The 18438-nt window shown below is 42.1% G+C and overlaps 1 protein-coding gene across 1 annotated transcript in view; it reads left to right on the forward strand.

The window, feature by feature from the left end:
• Positions 1 to 18438, forward strand: part of PGM2L1 (phosphoglucomutase 2 like 1) — a 69187-nt gene that overhangs the window by 38239 nt on the left and 12510 nt on the right. Inside the window, exons 3-9 of the mRNA XM_065407950.1 lie at positions 4851 to 4957; positions 11531 to 11615; positions 14175 to 14258; positions 15283 to 15476; positions 16105 to 16294; positions 16471 to 16568; positions 17366 to 17546. Coding sequence (XP_065264022.1) covers positions 4851 to 4957; positions 11531 to 11615; positions 14175 to 14258; positions 15283 to 15476; positions 16105 to 16294; positions 16471 to 16568; positions 17366 to 17546 — 939 coding nt within the window. The remainder of the gene's footprint in view (positions 1 to 4850; positions 4958 to 11530; positions 11616 to 14174; positions 14259 to 15282; positions 15477 to 16104; positions 16295 to 16470; positions 16569 to 17365; positions 17547 to 18438) is intronic.

Here is an 18438-nt window from a genome sequence, read left to right on the forward strand (position 1 = left end):
GGATCAACCTCCAAATGGATCTGATCTCTTCTGTACCCTGATATGGGACCTCTGAAGACCACCTTGGTACCAACAGCCACTCAAGCATAGAGGACCAGTACCACCACCTCACCGAGGCAAGGGAAATCTGAACATCGGATAGATATGGCTCCTTGCACTGATCCCCCTCCCATTCTTCCCACAAGAAGTTCAAACCCTTGCTCTCCTCTGAGATACAGAGCACTAATCCCGCTTATTCAGTAGGGGCAGAGGATGCTGGCTCTATCTCCAGCTCACCATTGAAGAGGCACAAGTTACTTGGTGCCTACACTTGACAATACTAGTGGCAATTAGCCATTGGCACCTGCATAGACACTGTACTGTCACCAGTACAGACAATGGAAGCATGAATGGTACCGGCTAATTCAGTGTTAGAGGATGTTTGTCATGTCTCTGACATCGCCCTTAGCACCGATGACACTACACTTGCCTCTCCAGCATTATGATACAGAAGTCACCTCAAAGATTGGCACCACCTCTGGAGGAAGCTTATTGCTCATCTCCATCACCAGGGACACACCTTCTCTCTGCTGTCTAGCAGGGAGTCTTCTCTTCAATCCTAAAGCACAAGGGAAGGTCTCTGCCTAAATACAGGGACACTCCAGAGCCTCGACTCATCTGCCTTAGCCATGGTAATGGCCTGGTCAGCCTTACCAGAACCATCTTTATCCCTACAATGCTCCACCTTAGCCATAGGCATATACTGGGGATCTCAGTCTAGAGCAGCCAGGAGGCAGTCTCCCTCCTACCATGTCAGCAAATAGAGGTCACACTCCCCTTCTGCTGGAGGAACAGACAGGTCTAAAGCGTCCTGAGCAACACCCTTCTTAATCTTCTCCCAGAGACCCATCGCTGTCCTCTCCTGACAAGTTTCTTCAACTCCTGGACTGATTTCTGATGACTTTAGAGCATTCCATGAAGCTGCTACCCTCATGTTGCAGAGACACTCAGAATAGAGACCCAGTAATTGAAGCAAAAACTTGTGAGCTTTTTGAAATACTGTATTCTTCCACTCCTTCAAGAATAGCACTGTGAATTAATGAGGGCATCTTAGAACCAACCTAGACCCCTGTGGCAGATACCAGCAACTTTACCACCACCAACTAAGAGCAGAAATGAAGTATCAAATACCACAAAATGGTTGGAGCATCTGTCCAACACTGGATTCTTTAGAGGTCTCTGCAGTCCAGGACAAGACCAGTGTGCAGCCACCCAAAGAAATTAGCTGTCATTGAAAGAGAGGCTTATTTGTCAGCAACACTCAACTTGGTCATCAGTTATCAAGCCTTATTTACAAAATACCCTATCCTAAATCAGATAACTGTACCCCCTTCTTGGCTGAACTTCAGGAATCCAGAGTTAAAAACCATCATTGCTGAAGGCCAGCTTGTGGCAAGAGCATCTGTACAGGCAGCCATAGATCCTGGATCATGGTGGAGACTTTTATGTGCAGAGAATCATGGTTACAGGCCTCTGGAATCCCTTGGGAGCTGCAAAATACAGTTGAGGACTAACCCTTTAAGAGCACGGACCCTTACGTGTGCACATACAGATGAAGTTACATTTCTTAAAAGGCACCAGGGCTACACTTTGCTCATTGGGTATCTACATCTCTACCCCAAATTGCAAGCTTTTAAATACCAAGGGCAATCTATACAGAAGACACCTGCATACCCTTAGCAATGGTTTTCTGCATACCCACCTGGAAAGAAGTAGAGCTTCTCTTGGAGGAGACCATCTTTCTCAGTTTCTGGTTAACTTTCATCTGCTTTTCAGACTGCAGGCTTGATACCGATCAGACAAGCAATCCCCAAATCCTACCTTTTGGATATTGGCTTGCTTTCTTCCATCAGGCTGCAGTAAAAAGTGCTGAAAGTTGTCTCATAGGACTATTCCATCCAGTTTGTTCCTTGCCTCCTACCCATCTCTCTTCAGGGACCCTTCTGATGAAAATAAACTAAAAGTGGCTTCTCTGATTCCTCTAGGAGCCCTAGGAGAGGTACCTTTTTGGAATTCAGTGGACGTTTTCTGTTCTTGATATCTCCTTATTCCAAAGAAGAAAGGGGAGCCTTGTCTGATCCAGTTTTGTGATTCAGAATGGTACAGTTTTCCGCCATATGTTCTCTTCATACTCAAGACTGGTTTGTGGCTCTCTGCCTCCATGACACTCACTTTCATATCTCAATCCATCCAACCCATGGTAGATCATCTACAATTCACAGTAGGGCCCAGTCATTACCAATACGAAGTGCTGCCATATGGTCTCTCCACAGTAAATTTTTTTTATAAAATGCCTAATTGTTGTGGCAGCACATGTAAGGAGAGATGACCTTCACATTTTCCATATCTGGATGATTGGCTGAATTCAGACAGCTGAGCCACATGGTAAACTATGAAAAATCTCTCTGCGTATATCAGTTTTTAGAAACGTCAATCTATTCAAAATCAGCAAAAATATATTTTCCCAAGTATAGATTTTGCTCTATCCAGATGATTGACACCACAGAAAAAACCTGCCACAAACTTCTGAGCCACATGTTAGCTTGCACATATGTGACATTACTAAGCAGACTTCATCTATGTGCATTAAAGGCTGGCTAAAGTCAATGTATCACACTGCAAAACATCAAATAAGCATGCCAGTTCTACTCTGGGCTCCCAGTCTGTCAGCACCGAACAGGTGGTTAAACCAGCTGGTACCCTTCTCCACACTACTGCCTACAAAGACATTGATCACAGCTGCATCAGGAACAGGGTGCAGTGCATACCTGGACCACCTCCATATACAAGGACCTGCATCCCAAAAGGGCATGAGGCTACACATAAAACCTTCTTGTCATGACCTGCCCCTTCCTGGGCACACACCATATTTATCAGGGTCTGTGGATCACTAGTGCAGCCATTTAACCTCCCTAGTCTTCTCGGGATATGTGCCTATCTTGGCTGCTTACCCTAATTCTGTTTTCGAGGGCCTAGCAACTCCCTTCCAAAACCCACCAACTGACTACACTTCCAACTGCTTGGTTTGATAAACAGTAAATTTATTTAACCTGACTAGACATAACACAAACAGAACAATGGTCAGTAACCTTTCTAGTTCTTGCACTGAAAGGGACATTCTACGCTTTAGAGAACCTAGTGGAGCTTCCTCTCATCACAGAAACCAGCCAAAGAATCTTCTTTCCCTCTCTCAGGAGTCAACTGCTGATCCTTCAAATTAACCCCCCACCCCCCAGCACCGAATTACAAGCTGTCATGGCTGACCCTTCACACAATATTCTGTAAAGATAAGGTGGTTGTTGAGACCTCATCCCAAATTTATTTCTGAACTTGTCACACTTATTTGAACCAATCTACCTGTCTTCATTCCAAAACCCCATTCCTCTCCAGTGGAGAAGAAATTCTCCCACTTTAGATGTTTTTAGGCCTGTGATAGGACAGAGCCCTTCAGACACTTCCTGTCTTTTGTTGTTGTTGTTTTTGTTGTTGCCATTTCTCGTGCTTCTAAAGGACAAGAAGTTTCCGAGATAATATCTGAACCTAAGTGGATTACAGTGCATTTCAGGCTGCTATCACATGGCTGGTATTAAAGCTTATTCCACTAACGTGTGCTTTAGAAACATCCACATACCTGAATTTTGTAAGGCAGTTAGTGGCAAGCAGGACTCCTCAATTCCATCTTCCAAATGGGCCTCTGCTCATCGGTCATTTAGAATTGGAGATGCATCTTAGCTGACATCTTGAAGAACCACAGTTACTATAAGGTAAGTAACCATTCTGTCTTCTAGTGCAGGCAGTGCCCTCTCCCATATCCTCCACTGTTTGAAGGAAACTGGAAGTTTTGAGAAAAGCAGTTGGTTCAAGCTAGATCCAATAAGATGGTGACATTATAGAAAACACTTTGGAATTGGCAGCTTTTCATTTTCATTCTAAGAGAGGGCCTCTCACCACTGGGGATCAAAATGGTGCTTACTGGATGCATCAGTGCTCCTAGATACATTTGCTACATAGCAACAATTGCCATAAACAACTTCTAATATCTAAATAGTAAATAACTTAATATTCAGACCATGCTAGACATATTTTTAATGTTAGCATTATCAGTAGTAAATATCCTATTAAAGATAAACAGGGTGAACTAAATACACGTATGAGATAACTGCTTCACCATTGGGGTAGGTGTGTAAATTCACTTGTAATGAAAGACTGTTGTATACGGAGTCACATTTTCTAAAGTAATGTGCAGTGTTGAAAGGATAATTATCTTTAGATAAGAAGTGAGAACTAGTACATATTCTGTTCCGTAGATTGTGCTCTAAACACAAGCATGAAGACTTAAGTGAACTACTTATATAACAAAGGTAGCCCTTTTGTGTGTGTGAATTATTCAGATTTTTCTTTTATGAATTGGTTCATTATTTACAATTATCTGACAGATGGTTTGAGCATGTTTCATCCTGTGGATTAATCTCAAGTATTTGCTGCTTCAAGGATTTGTTACCTAATTTTCTGTCCATTCTGTCTGGTCATCTGTTTCTGCTCCCTGACTAGATTCTCATGGGTATTTGCAACCTTTCTCTTCCTGTGAACACTCTAGGAACAAAAATGTACTTGTACTGCAAACACCATTAAAGCAGATTTTCTGTCTATTTGAACCAATGCTTATTCATGCTCATTTTTTATCATTAACCCAGCTCTAGTGAAGCAAGTCTTATTCCCATTATTGTGGCATAATGAATTCTAAACAGAGTAATCTTTGAGCTGTGTGCACTATCATGGACCTAACTCTTCATGCTTCTGTTTTGCTGCAGGGAATGTACAAATACCTTGAGAGGTGTTTTTCAGACTTCAGGCAGAGAGGCTTCGTTGTTGGATATGACACGCGAGGTCAGGTGACCAGCAGCTGCAGCAGTAAAAGGTATGAGGATTGATTCCATTTGAAAGACTAGAATTTTAAGTGTGGCTTAGAATGTTTCTCTTCATATGGGGAATTTATCAGGAATTTAGTGTATTCTCTCTTTATATTTCCGTAGTGCCTAAGAGTCCTAGTCATGGACCCCTAGTGCTAGGCGCTGTACAGACCCATAACAAAGACAGTCCTTGCCCCAAAAGAGTATACCATGTAAATGCACAAGCACTCTAAACAGCAAGATAGTCACATGATGCAGAAATCACTATATGTGTGTGAGATTTAAGTGTGAAAGGAAACTTAAAATACTAAGCCCTTAACTTGAATACATCAAAAAATTGCACGACTGGTTATCAGTGTGTCTGTATTGAGTTTTATTGCAAAACTGTAGTCCTAACTCTGTCAAACTACACATCTGATTTAAACTTTCACGTGGAAAAGGAGTAATTCCTCCTTCAACCCTATGTAACTATTGTGATACCTCTTGTAGCATCATACACTGATTTGTCTCAGCAGTATGCAGGCATTAACACGGTCACACAAATGAGTCTTTTCTAATTTCATGCTTAAAAAAAATCCAAACTTCTACAAATATAAAGGTGCTTAATGGTGCTGATTTTACTAAAATAGCTCAGCCAGGCTGGTAGACTACTTCAAAAAAACTGATTTAGTATCCTTGCCTTTTTTTTTTTTTTTTTACTTGGGTAATATATGGTTTGAAATGCAGAAAGAGAATTCCTGTAACATGATTAATTCTCACTTGATCATATTACTGGGACTCTTGCTTTACAATGTTACAGTACACTTACTATTACACTATCATGTGATTAAAAAATTAAATTACACTTCACTGTCAAAAAAGTGAACAAAGTAAACATGGTATGTATGGATCCTTAATTTTCATAGCCTGTTTGTTCATTTACAATGACCCCCCTCCCATCATTTTTAATGATCAAAGTGCAAATAATTTTCTGGTTATAAATACCTGTGAAGTTGTTGTTGTTTCAAAGACAAAAAACTGTTTGTTGAAATTGAACTAAAGTTCCCGCTAGCCCTAATGAAAGGATTATTTTAAAGTAAGTTCTGTCTGTCAGTAAAGCTAATGACTGTGTGAATTTCTGTAGCTGTTTTTAGACTGATTGATTGGAATAAGGGAGATTGCTGGCCTATTGAAGTTTATTTTGGGAGTAGTATATTGATCTACTTTATCGGAATCATCTGAAACTGCTGAACAGCATTAAAAACCGCCAACCTGTGTTGGTTACCAAGATCTATTTTTACCCCTCGAAAGGCTTTTGTTGTAGGAATTTGGCATTTTTGAAACGTACCATGGAGCTTAGATTTGTGCTTCTGTGATCAGATATGGTTCTCAAACAACCGGAGGCTTTGAACCTTTGTATGTCTTTTGACTGTGATGTTGATTGCAAGGCGCTTTACAAGCAAATAAAATGACAAAACACTGCTTCAAAGAGTTTACAATCTAATTATAGGCATGTCGCAGTTAGTGAAAGGATCAAACAGTGGACGGAAGTGGGAGACCAGTGAAGTGAGGGTTACAATAATGTCATATGACTATTTAGGTTTGTTATGTGGACTTATTGATGGTTTCATTATGTGTTATATTCATGTTAGATTCAAAGCTGAATATATGAATAGGGCTGATTTAATGAATGTTGTATGTATGTTATAATACACACATGAATGAGATTAAAGAGGGAATTAGAAATCAACATGCATGGAAAACACTTTATCCATTCCAAGATGATGTAAATTATGTATGCTCTATATCACAACTCTTCCACAACATGAAGAAAAATGAAACCCAACTTCCCAGTGACATTGAATTCTTGAGCAAATGCAAGAAACAAAACATCATCCCCAGAGGAGTCACCATCTATAACCCTCTGATCCTTACATACAACTTCAAATATGCTGAACAGCTCTGCAGAAGGACTTCAGAAAAAACTGAGGAACCATCTCCTGTACCTCACATCTCCAGAAGGAACTACCTCAAACAAGAAATCATTACATGCTTCCCACACACTGGAAGGATGACCAAGGAAACCTGCCTGGAGATTATGCAAGAAACCCAAAATATCAAAAAACCTGATGACAGCCATCCAACACAAAAACAAAAAGGGGAAACCAACTACAACAACTCCACAACCCACAGAACACCATCTCCGAGAGAAACCAGGACTCACCACATGGATGCTAAGCGACACCCTATTATCATCAACTTATCAAGAAAACCCCTAACTAGAACCACATTCTGTGTACTCGCCAAGGGACTGATCATCTGCTCCATCACAGAACCTGATACCATACTAACGTGGAGAACTAGAAGAATTCTTTCACAACAAAGACTACATCACCCACAACTACCACGTCCCCACTGATAGTCATAAGAAAAAAGAAACATCTGACTGGACTCCTCACAGAGAACGAAACCACACACTTGATCATTACGTTGATTGCTTCAGGAAAAAAATTGACTGAAATTGTTAACATCACATCCACCACAATCTCTCCACTGCTGAGAGGATAGCTATACAATCCATGAAATCCAACCACAAGATAGTGATCAAGCCAGTAGATAAGAGGTGCTATTGTAGTTCTCAACCTCAGTGACCTACATCAACAAGGCCAACCGACAACTCTGACATCACCTACTATAAAGAAATCAAAGAAGATTGCACACTACTATTCACCCAGGAGTTTAAGGATGTCATCAAATCCTTCCTTCCCCCAAACCACTCCAAGAGAATCTCTACAGCCTCGCCCTTCGTGAACCCTTTTCCCTCCAGGGACCTATTACATGCTTCCCAAGATACACAAATAAGGAAAACCAGGCAGATCCATCTTATCTGGCTACAACACTCTTACTGAAGGAATATCAGGACTCACAAAAAACATCCTCAAACAGTTCACCACACAAAGGGCCGGTTTTATCCAGGACACGCCAACTTCCACCAGAAGCTCCATAACATTAACAGCCTCCTTCACAACACTGTCCGTGTCACCATGGATGTCACCTCCTGTCCATCAACATCTGTAACCCTGATTGCATTGCTGCCTGCCTCAAATATCTGCAAGACCAATGAACAACTCTGATATCCACCTCAAACACATTGCCAAACTTATCCATTTCATCCTCACTTACAATCATTTTACATTCAACAGACACTTTGTTCAAACCATGGGTACTGGGATGGCTCCCAAATATGCCAGCCACATAATGGGTCACCTCAAGGAAGAATTTCTGGACAAATGCACCATGAAACCAATTGTATACTTGAGATACATTGATGATGTGTTCATTCTCTGGACAGATGACCTAAATTTCCACCATAACTTCAACAACTATCTATCAAACTCTCTCCAACGCTCCCAAAGCAGCGTCAACTTCCTGGACACCATGATCAACTTCAGCAATGGAACCCTACAAACACTATATACAAGAAACCTATGGATCACCACACTTACCTTCACAGATCTAATAACCATCCCCTCACACCAAGAAATGTTACCTACAGCCAGGTACTCAGGTACCCCAGAATATGCTCCAAGGAGAAAGTCCAAGACACGCCCTTAAACCACCTTCTTCAAACAAGATATGATACTCAATACCTCAAAGTATCACCCTGGAACCCCCATATTCACCACTGTGATATTATGGTGGGTTTTGTACAAAGTATGCCTTGTGAGGTATCATTTTGTAAGTCTTGATCTGTTGAATAATAATAATAAGTGTTGGGTTGTATGTACTATCATTGTATGTGAATTTATGAAGTATTACTATATATGTTACTGACATATGTTGTGAGGTTGGGAACACCCACAGCCAGCCTTATTTATAATAAAGGAGAAGCCATCAATAGCCAGACAGCATTAATGGCTCATCAACACACAATCCATTATCCTAAGACTTCTCGGAGAAGGCATGTACGCCATGGGGGTGGACTAACCCACGTCACAGCAAAGATCATTCCAGCAAGCTGGAAGAAAGTATAAAAGAGAGACCGTGACATCACTTGGCCTCTCTCTAACCTCCCCAACTCAACACTTGGAAGAACGTCTGAAGGACAAAGACTTGGAACTGGGGAAATTTTTGGTTCCAGGATGGAAGGTAGTCCCAGCCTGTGTATTGAGGAACTGTAACCTGCTTGTACCATCTGTCAGGGTGAGAAAAGCTGTTTGCTTCAACACTTGCTTAGACTAAAAGTTGAGGTTTTAGAAAGCATGTTTATTTTTTAAGGTAACCATTTCTGACCTTTATGCCTACCACTTATAATCACTTAAAAGCTATCTTTCTGTAGTTAATAAACTTATTTTAATGTTTTATCCTTACCAATGAGTTTGTCTAAAGTGCTTGGGAAATTGGCTCAGGTTACAAAGGCTGGTGCATGTCCACTTTCCTATGAAGAAGTGGCAAACTAATTGCTAGATGGTACGGTTCTGGGGTATAGAGCTGGAGCTGGGGGGAATTGGCTGGCGCCTCTCTATTGGTTCATGAGTGGCTGCGAGATCATTCATGTAACACAGTAGTTGGGTGTGTCCCTGCCTGTGGATGTCTGTGTAAGTGCAGTGCCTTTCAGAAGTTTGTAGCTTGACCTCAGCATCACAGTGTGAGGGGCAACCCGGCTTGGTGGGTTTGGAGGACATCAGTGGTCCTGCAATCCAGGTTGCACCCCAGGACCCCGTCACACAAGGACACTCCACCAGAGAAGTAGATAGCATCATGGAACAGGCCACCCAAATAGTCTATGGGAACCTACTTTGATATGGGAAAAACCCTCAGACCATATCCCTCTGAGTCATAGGCGCCGACTTCTGCTCCCACTGGTGGGTGCTCAACTCCCCTCTGCCCCCGGCCCCACCCACTCCTGCCCCACCCCCATTCCAACCCCTTCCCCAAATCCCTGCCCCAGCCCCATCTCTTCCCCACCTCCTATCCCTCCCTCCTAGCAGCCCCGCCCCCAGCAAGGCAGGAAGCGGTGGGAAGTAGGCGGAGGAGCAGGGACATGGCGTGCTCAGGGGAGGAGGGGGAGATTGGGTGCAGAGCACCCACTAACTTTTCCCCGTGGGCGCTCCAGCCCCGGAGCACCTATGGAGTCGGCGCCTACACTCTGAGTTGTCACCTCCCACCCCATACAGGGTATCATCAAAGAGTTGCAGCCCATACTTGATGATGACCACATCCTGAAAGAGATCTTTCTCAAACCCCCTTTTCTGGCCTTCAATCAACCCCCCCCCCAACCTTGCTAAGCTCATCAGAAGCAAGCTCCCCACAGACTGAGACACATCATCTCAAAGTGGCATTAGACACTGACAGAACAGATGCAAAACCTGTAGACATATCTCCATTCCTACAACATTCAATTCTCTTCTCTCCTCCCCCACCCCCAAAACACACCTTTCAAGATCCATGAGTCCTTCACATGTCTTTCACAACATGGTATATCTCATCCAGTGCACTAAATGCCCCAACAGCAACTACATGGGTGAAACCAGACAAGTACTTTTTCGAATGAACTCACACTGAAAAATGTTAAGACAAAAACACCATATCACCTGTGGGTGAACAATTGCCACAAAATGCGTCTGACCAAGTGGGTATTCACCCACAAAAGCTTATGTTCCAATACGTCTGTTAGTCTATAAGGTGCCACAGGACCCTTTGTCACTTGTCACAAAATGATCATTCTATATCTGACCTATCAGTCGTCCTCCTCAAAATAAACCGTCACAACACCTTCAAAATTTAAGCCTGGGAGCTTAAATTCATAACTTTGCTAGACAAGAATAATCATGGACTGAATAAAGACACTGGATGAATGGTTTATTACTACAATCTGTAACCTACTAACCAGCCCTCTTTTGTTGGGTGTTTTTTTGAGGTGTTAACTGCCCACTTTACCCTAACTCTCTCATGTGAAACCATCTATTCTACCTTGTGTTGAGCTGTGACAGTACCTTTCCCAGACCCGAAGAAGAGCTCTGTATAAGCTCAAAAGCTGGTCTCTTTCACCAATAGAAGTTGGTCCGATAAAGATATATTACCCCACCTGCCTTGTCTCTCTAGCAGCTCCTTAGACACTCCCTGTCATTCGAGCTTTTTAAGAACAGGTTAGACAAAGCACCTGTCAGGGTTAGCTAGGTATACTTAGTCCTGCCCCAGTGTAGGGGGGCTGGACTAGATGACCTTTCAAGGTCCCTTCCAGCCCTACATTTCTATGATTCTATAATAAGAACATCTTGAGAGAAGGCAGAAAAAGAACTTGTTCTTTGGATTGGGGCTTTTAGAACAGTATTGTGGATAATAGAATCATAGAATATCAGGGATGGAAGGGACCTCAGGAGATCATCTAGTCCAATCCCCTGCTCAAAACAGGACCAATCCCCAGACAGATTTTTTTTTTTTTTTTTTTTTACCCCAGTTCCCTAAATGGCTCCCTTGAGGATTGAACTCACAACCCTGGGTTTAGCAGGCCAATGCCCAAACCACCGAGCTATCCCTCCCCCCACAAACCACCGAGCTATCCCTCCCCTGATTCACTGAATATTTTTCCTGTTCAATAGACTTGCAAAGCTTACTGCAGCAGTCCTGCTTGCGAAAGGTGTACCTGTGTACTTGTTTTCAAAATACGTTCCTACGCCCTTTGTGGTAAGTTTTTTACACTTCATTCATTCTAACACCGCTAATGTTTTTAGCATTTCATCAAGACTGTCATCTTAATTTTAGCTAAATATTTTTCTTGTCAGAATGCCAGAATGCAAATGGAAGAATAGGCTAGAAGTGGAACATTTCATAGACTCATAGACTTTAAGGTCAGAAGGGACCATTATGATCGTCTAGTCCGACCTCCTGCTCAGCACAGGCCACAGAATCTCACCCACCCACTCCTGTAACAAACCCCTAACCTATGTCTGAGCCATTGAAATCCTCAAATCATGGTTTAAAGACTTCAAGGTGCAGAGAATCCTCCAGCAAGTGACCCGGGCCCCATGCTGCAGAGGAAGGCGAAAAACCCCCAGGGCCTCTGCCAATCTGCCCTGGAAGAAAATTCCTTCCCGACCACAAATATGGCTAAACCCTGAGCATGTGGGCAAGACTCACCAGCCAGACACCCAGGAAAGAATTCTCTGTAGTAACTCAGATCCTACCCCATCTAACATCCCATCGGGCATATTTACCGCTAATAGTCAAAGATCAATTAATTGCCAAAATTAGGCTATTCCATCATACCATCTCCTCCATAAACTTATCAAGCTTAGTCTTGAAGCTAGATATGTCCCCACTGCTCCCCTTTGAAGGCTTTTCAAGCACTTCACTCCTCTGATGGTTAGAAACCTTCGTCTAATTTCAAGTCTAAACACTCCTTAGGAAGACTTAAGAAATCATAGGGCTGAATTCGGTTTTGTTACACTAGTATTAAATCCATAGTAACTCCATTGATTTAAGTAGAGTTACTGCAGTGAGAAATGTATAACTGAGCAAAATTTGGCCCATAATTCAAGATGGAAAACAGGTCCCTTATACCTTTTATTGTACAAATTATTACACACATAAGTAGTTCTGCTGAGTTCAATGGGTCTACTTGTGTTTGAGCATTCTCAGGATTGGGACCTGTAGACTCTTCCCAGGGGTTGGTAGAGGAAATGAAGGATTGTTCGCTGCAGTGTATTTTTCATTTTAAACTTCTAAATATCTTCTGCACTGGGGCTTCCACTTGGATCAGCATTTGTAATGTGCCCGTCATTTTAGTGACTGGGCCCCAGTTTGTGGGTATGACTGGTACTATGGGTACTAATATTCCGATTAGGTTTCTCAGTTTCCTGAATTTTGCTAGTGTGTTTTTATGAACTCCATTCCTAGTATATTGAATTTAGGTTACACAGGTGGTAGCAACCACAAGCATCTATAACCTTGGTATTATCAATTCAGAGGTTCTCAAACTTTTTTTTGTCCCCAGACCACTTGAAAATTGCTGAGGGTCTCGGAGGACCATTTAGTGATCTTTCCAAATGATGTTTGTACCGTTAGCTAACTATTATAAAGCACTTTGGATAAAAGCCCTAATTAAAAAAGCTTAATAATAAAAGCTGCTTTTGTTCTACAAATAAAAGCACACCACTCATATTTTAATATCAGTAGTCTTACCTTTCTAATGAGATGGATGTGCCCTCTCTCCCCAGCTGTGGTAGCCCCCAAGCTGGGGCTGGGAAGGAGGGGTCTCTCCCTCTCTCTCCCCCGCTGCGGCAGCCTCAGAGCTGGGGCAGGGAAGGAGGGGGGTCTCTCCCTTTCTCTCCAGCCGTGGCAGCCCCCAAGCTGGGGCTGGGAAGGAGGGGGGTCTCTCCCCGGCAGCCGCAGCCCTGGAGCTGGGGAAAGTCGCCTCGTTCTCTGAGTGCCACAGCCCTGCATGTCCAAAATTCTCCCCACCCCTTCTTCTCACCCCACCGCCCCCTCCCACCTACCCTCTATTCCCCTAAGGCCACCTTATCTTACATGTGCGTCTTCTCCAGGGTGCAGGCATCTAATTAGTGGAGCCATGCCTGCGTAGCTCCACTAATTAGATGGGTGGCCCTTTATTCTCTCATGTGCAGCTGCCCAGGCGCACACCTTAGAGGGAACTATCCGCGGACCACCTGAATACTGTGGACCACAGTTTGAGAGCCTGTGAATTAATTCCTCCATACTGAAGAACAAAATTACTATTGATCCGTGATGGATGGCTTCTCTCTGCCTTCTGGATTGTGATTTTCATTTCTATAACTTTTAAAATCTCTTTTTAGCTGTATGTATTAGCTTACCAAATATTTTGGTGAAGTCCTTCATGGATACGAATGGTTTTTGACTTCTTGATAGTTGCTCCAGTCTTTTCTGTCCTCCTCCAATATGTGCAATCTAAGTGGAGGCTTTTCTTCACCATAAGACATTAAAAAGTGTTGTGCTTGGGAGTACTTCCAGGAGACTATCTGTTTTGAACGTTTAATATGGGAATGTTAATTTAGCAGAGTAACTCTGATCATGCTTTCTCTTGCACAACCCATTGCTGATAACAGGACACACAGGGAGCTGGTTGTCCGACTGTTCAAATGAGACCTTTGAAATCCGCTTGTGAAATTTTAAGAACCTGTATTACTTGCCCCTTAACTGACTTTATACCTTTATGTATTTATGTCAGCTCAGAAGCAGTGAACTTAAATTGCTTTTGTCTTTCAGCCCTATGCTGTTCGGCAGCTCAAAGCTGCAGCTGGTGTGATGATCACAGCATCCCATAACCGTAAGGAGGACAATGGATACAAGGTAAGCCCTGTGCTCGTTTTTTTTTTTTTTTTTTTTTTTTTTTTTTTCCAAATTTGTGACAGATAAGTTGATTTACCAAGTATAAACTGTATGTCCCCTTGATCAAGGGTTCTCACAACACATTTTTTGATGACCTCAGAGTGTGGCCACCAACTCTTACTGGTGGCCGCGCTGACAATTTTTCCTAAAATTCTTAATTAACTTTAGGAAAAACAAATAAATATGCACATGTCCAAATCATTGTAATTTATTTATGTAGGGTAGTAAAAATAATTTACAGTTGTCTCTCTTCTTTATGGGCCTAAACAGAATAGAAACACAAATAAGGTGCTTTGCATGTTCTTGTCTTTTTATTGTTGTTTCTTTTGCTTTTTAGGTTGCGCTTTTTTTTTTTTTTTTTCTTCTAAGACTTGCTAGCTGGTAAGTCTTCTGCTGTGAAAAGTGATCTTTGTACATTTGTTAATATCACTTTTCACAGCAGACTTACTCAGCCCCGGCAAGCCCTGGGACAAATTAAGCCCTGGATAGGGAGGGAGGCGGGCAGGGAGGCAGCGGGGCCCAGGGACAATGGCAGGGCTGGTGCGCCTGGGGCCAGAGCCTGGAACCTGAGCCTGCCAGTGCGTGGAGGGAGCCTGAAGTTGCTTTTTTTTTAAAGGAAGTAGGATTTTATAAAAGTGGTAGTTGGCTTTCTTCATGCAAGACTTTGAGGTTAATATTTTAAAACATAGGTACCTGACTTTAGGCATCCATAGTCTGATTTCAGTGGGGGGCCTGGGTGCTCAACAGCTCTGAAATCAGGTCACCTAATTATGAATTTACATATCTAAAGTTAGATACTTGAAAACTTTGGCCTGAGTGATCCCAAAAAAGTTCCAGAGAACTAAACCAGTCTGATACTGTGCTTTGCTACAAGTTTCTTGCTTACTATAGGACCTTATGTAACCATAAGATCATGTGGCTTTATAAAGGGTCAATTTCATCCATGTAACATGCAGTTCTAAGTGTCAGGTTTTTTTTATGCCAGGTTTATTGGGAAAATGGGGCTCAGATCACATCTCCTCATGACAAAGAGATCCTGAAATGTATAGAAGAATGTGTTGAACCATGGAATGGTTCCTGGAATGAGAATCTAGTAGACACCAGTCCTCTTACACGAGATCCTCTGGAGGAAATTTCTAAAATCTATATGGAAGACCTGAAAAAGATCTGCTATCACAGGTGCTGTATGAGAAGAATATAACATAACTCCCACACTCTAATGCAGGGTTCACTTCAGAAACTTGTCAAAGTGTAATGGTTTCTGACCAGCAATGACAAATGTAGGTCAAACTTTAAAAATAAGCATTGGAAAAGTACTATATGCAATCAACTTGGAGTGGGGGTAAAGGATGGACTAAATTAAGGGGATTTTATACATCTTTCTGTGATACATTTTTTTTGCCCCATATGTAGGTGATTTCATTACCTTAAACTAGGTGATTTAGCCCTTGCCTTCTGCTTTTGCCAGGCACAGCAGGCTGATCACTCTTTCCGATAAAGAGCCCGAGTCTGATGCAGAGGGAAGTAAATGTCTCATTTTTAGGAACTTCCAAGCAGCAGAGGTAGAGTAAAGATCCAAGTTTCCAGAGAGAGGAAGAATGAATTGAGCCAGCAATCTTTATTGAATGCCTACAGTTGAAGCTTTTCTTTTTCACACTTTCTTTGAAGACATATTAGACATCTGCAGAAAGGCAGCTTTACTGTAAACTTCAGTCGCATTGTCTTGGCATTTCACCATGGTTCATGATGTCGCAGCATTTTGTGAAATAACCTATAATGTTAATTGAAGGCTGCTTTTCTTTTTCAGGGAACTGAACACAAAGACCAACTTGAAGTTCATTCATACATCTTTCCATGGCGTTGGTCATGACTATGTGCAGTTGGCTTTTAAAGCATTTGGCTTTAAGCCTCCCATTCCAGTACCTGAACAAAAGGATCCAGATCCAGATTTTTCTACCGTTAAATGCCCAAATCCTGAAGAAGGAGAATGTGTGCTGGTATTTATTTCTTTAGTTCAGTCACTTTGTTTTTTAGTTGGGTTTCCACTTGTTTTGAAATGTTAATGTAATAAAGTCAGAGACCTGGGTGTGTGGAATTTCAGCAGAGTTAATACACTTGAGGATTACAAATGAATTTGACTATCTGCATATAATGGCTCAATCGCCTTTTTCAGGAGTTGTCTCTGAGGCTTGCAGAGAAAGAAAGCGCTAGGGTGGTGGTGGCCACTGATCCTGATGCAGACAGATTGGCGGTGGCAGAACTACAAGAGAAGTAAGACATGGGACCTTTCTTTTTAACCCTGCCTTTGAGAGAAGAGGGGGAAGGGGAACTAACTGCTCCATCCTCTGATGTTGATTGTCACTTAGTTTTGCCACTTTATTCCACCATCCCTAACAACGTGACATTTGATCATATTAAGATTTTTTTTTTTTAGTCTTCATCTTTTTTCTTACATTTTTATCTGAATGATGCATTTTAAGCAAGATTAGTTAAATCCTTTCACTAAAGATCTGTCATGAAAAGTGATTGTAAGCAAAGCCCTTTTGATGATGATCTACTTTTACTACCTTTTGACTCCTGCACGCTCTGCTGAATCAATCCAGCTATGGGTGAGTGAGCTGGATGCTATTCAACATGCTTGAATTCTCAACAGAATTGTTAACTTCGTTCCAACAGCGGGGCCAAATCCTGGGCCGCCCCTTCGCTTGTGCAACCCTATTGAAGACAAAGGGGTTGCACAGGTGTAATTGAGGGTGGAGTGTGAATTGCCGATGCATTATTATTGGTGGTAGGTTCTTTCTGGTACATTTATCTTGCTTGAAGGGCTGGTAACAGGGAGACAACACTTTTTTACTTGTAAACAGCAAATTTGGTCTGGAAACACTGAGACAAGGTAACAGAGCCCTGTTAGTGTGCTGTTCGTGGAGCTGCTTTTCAGGGTCGAATGACATATTCGATTGTTCACTGTTCCAGTGGTTGCAGAATATGTTGTACAGTCTTTGAATCTTAATGCAGGCTCCTGAGAAGCTTGAAGGAACTGTTTGATGTTGTTTCCATCCTGTTTGCAGTGGTCGTTGGAAAGTGTTCACCGGCAACGAGCTGGCAGCTTTGTTTGGGTGGTGGATGTTCAGGAGCTGGAAGGCGAACGGTTCCAAAGAAGCTGATGTGAAGAACGTTTACATGTTAGCAACCACAGTCTCCTCTAAAATTCTGAAGGCGATTGCACTTAAAGAAGGATTTCACTTTGAAGTAAGGGTGGCTTGTGTGTGTTATAATCCTCAGGTGTTATATTCAGGAAGAATATAATAGCCATTGCTATCATAACTGATTGCTACAGGTTTTTATGTAGCCTCATTACCTCCACCTCCAGAAAAGTCCAGACACAAATTACTCTTTGCTGCTGTTGCCTGAGGACTTTTACTCAATGTTTCTTTTGGCACTGCCAGTTTACCCATTAGATCTCATCTGTCTACCTTGCAGATTAGCATGTGCTGTGCCTGCTAATCCATGTTGCAGAGTATGCAGACTGTAATGTCTGTCTGTCTGAAGAGCTGGGAGGTGGTCTTGTGAGGCAGTGTGATGCCCCCTAGCCTTAAAGAATTGCAAGGTTAATTTTTAGGTCCAGTATCCTAAAATGGGTCTAATAACTCAAAGCTTTGCCTTGAGGAGGGGAATCCCTTTTGATTGTGTTGGGTGAAGGAGAGAAGCTGTGGCATTTCCAGAGTGCAAACTGCAAAAACTGTTGCCTCCTTAGATCTATGACATGAAACCTACTCAGTGGGGTTTAAATTGACTTGAACAGTACTTGTATTTTAATTTGGCACGTGAGGTTTTTGAACTAGATTTTAGTTAAAAATTGTCATAACTTGATTAGGAATCTTCTACAATATAAATACCTTTTATTTTGTGTCACTTCCTCAAAAAAATGTGGGGGTGCTGTGAAGGGAACAACTTTTCTTGTAGATCCTACACCAACAATGGATCTTGCTCAGATTCCTAGAGCTCTGTGAATATCAGCAGGCACATAAAAAATACAAGCACATAAAAAACAGGTTTGACATAATATACTAAATAAGAGTCAGGTCTTGTTTAATATAGTTATCAGTTGAGACCATATGAAAACCCTGGAAAGTTTTTTCTA

The sequence above is a fragment of the Emys orbicularis genome, chromosome 1 (assembly GCF_028017835.1).
Source record: "Emys orbicularis isolate rEmyOrb1 chromosome 1, rEmyOrb1.hap1, whole genome shotgun sequence".
Lineage (NCBI taxonomy): Eukaryota > Metazoa > Chordata > Testudines > Emydidae > Emys > Emys orbicularis.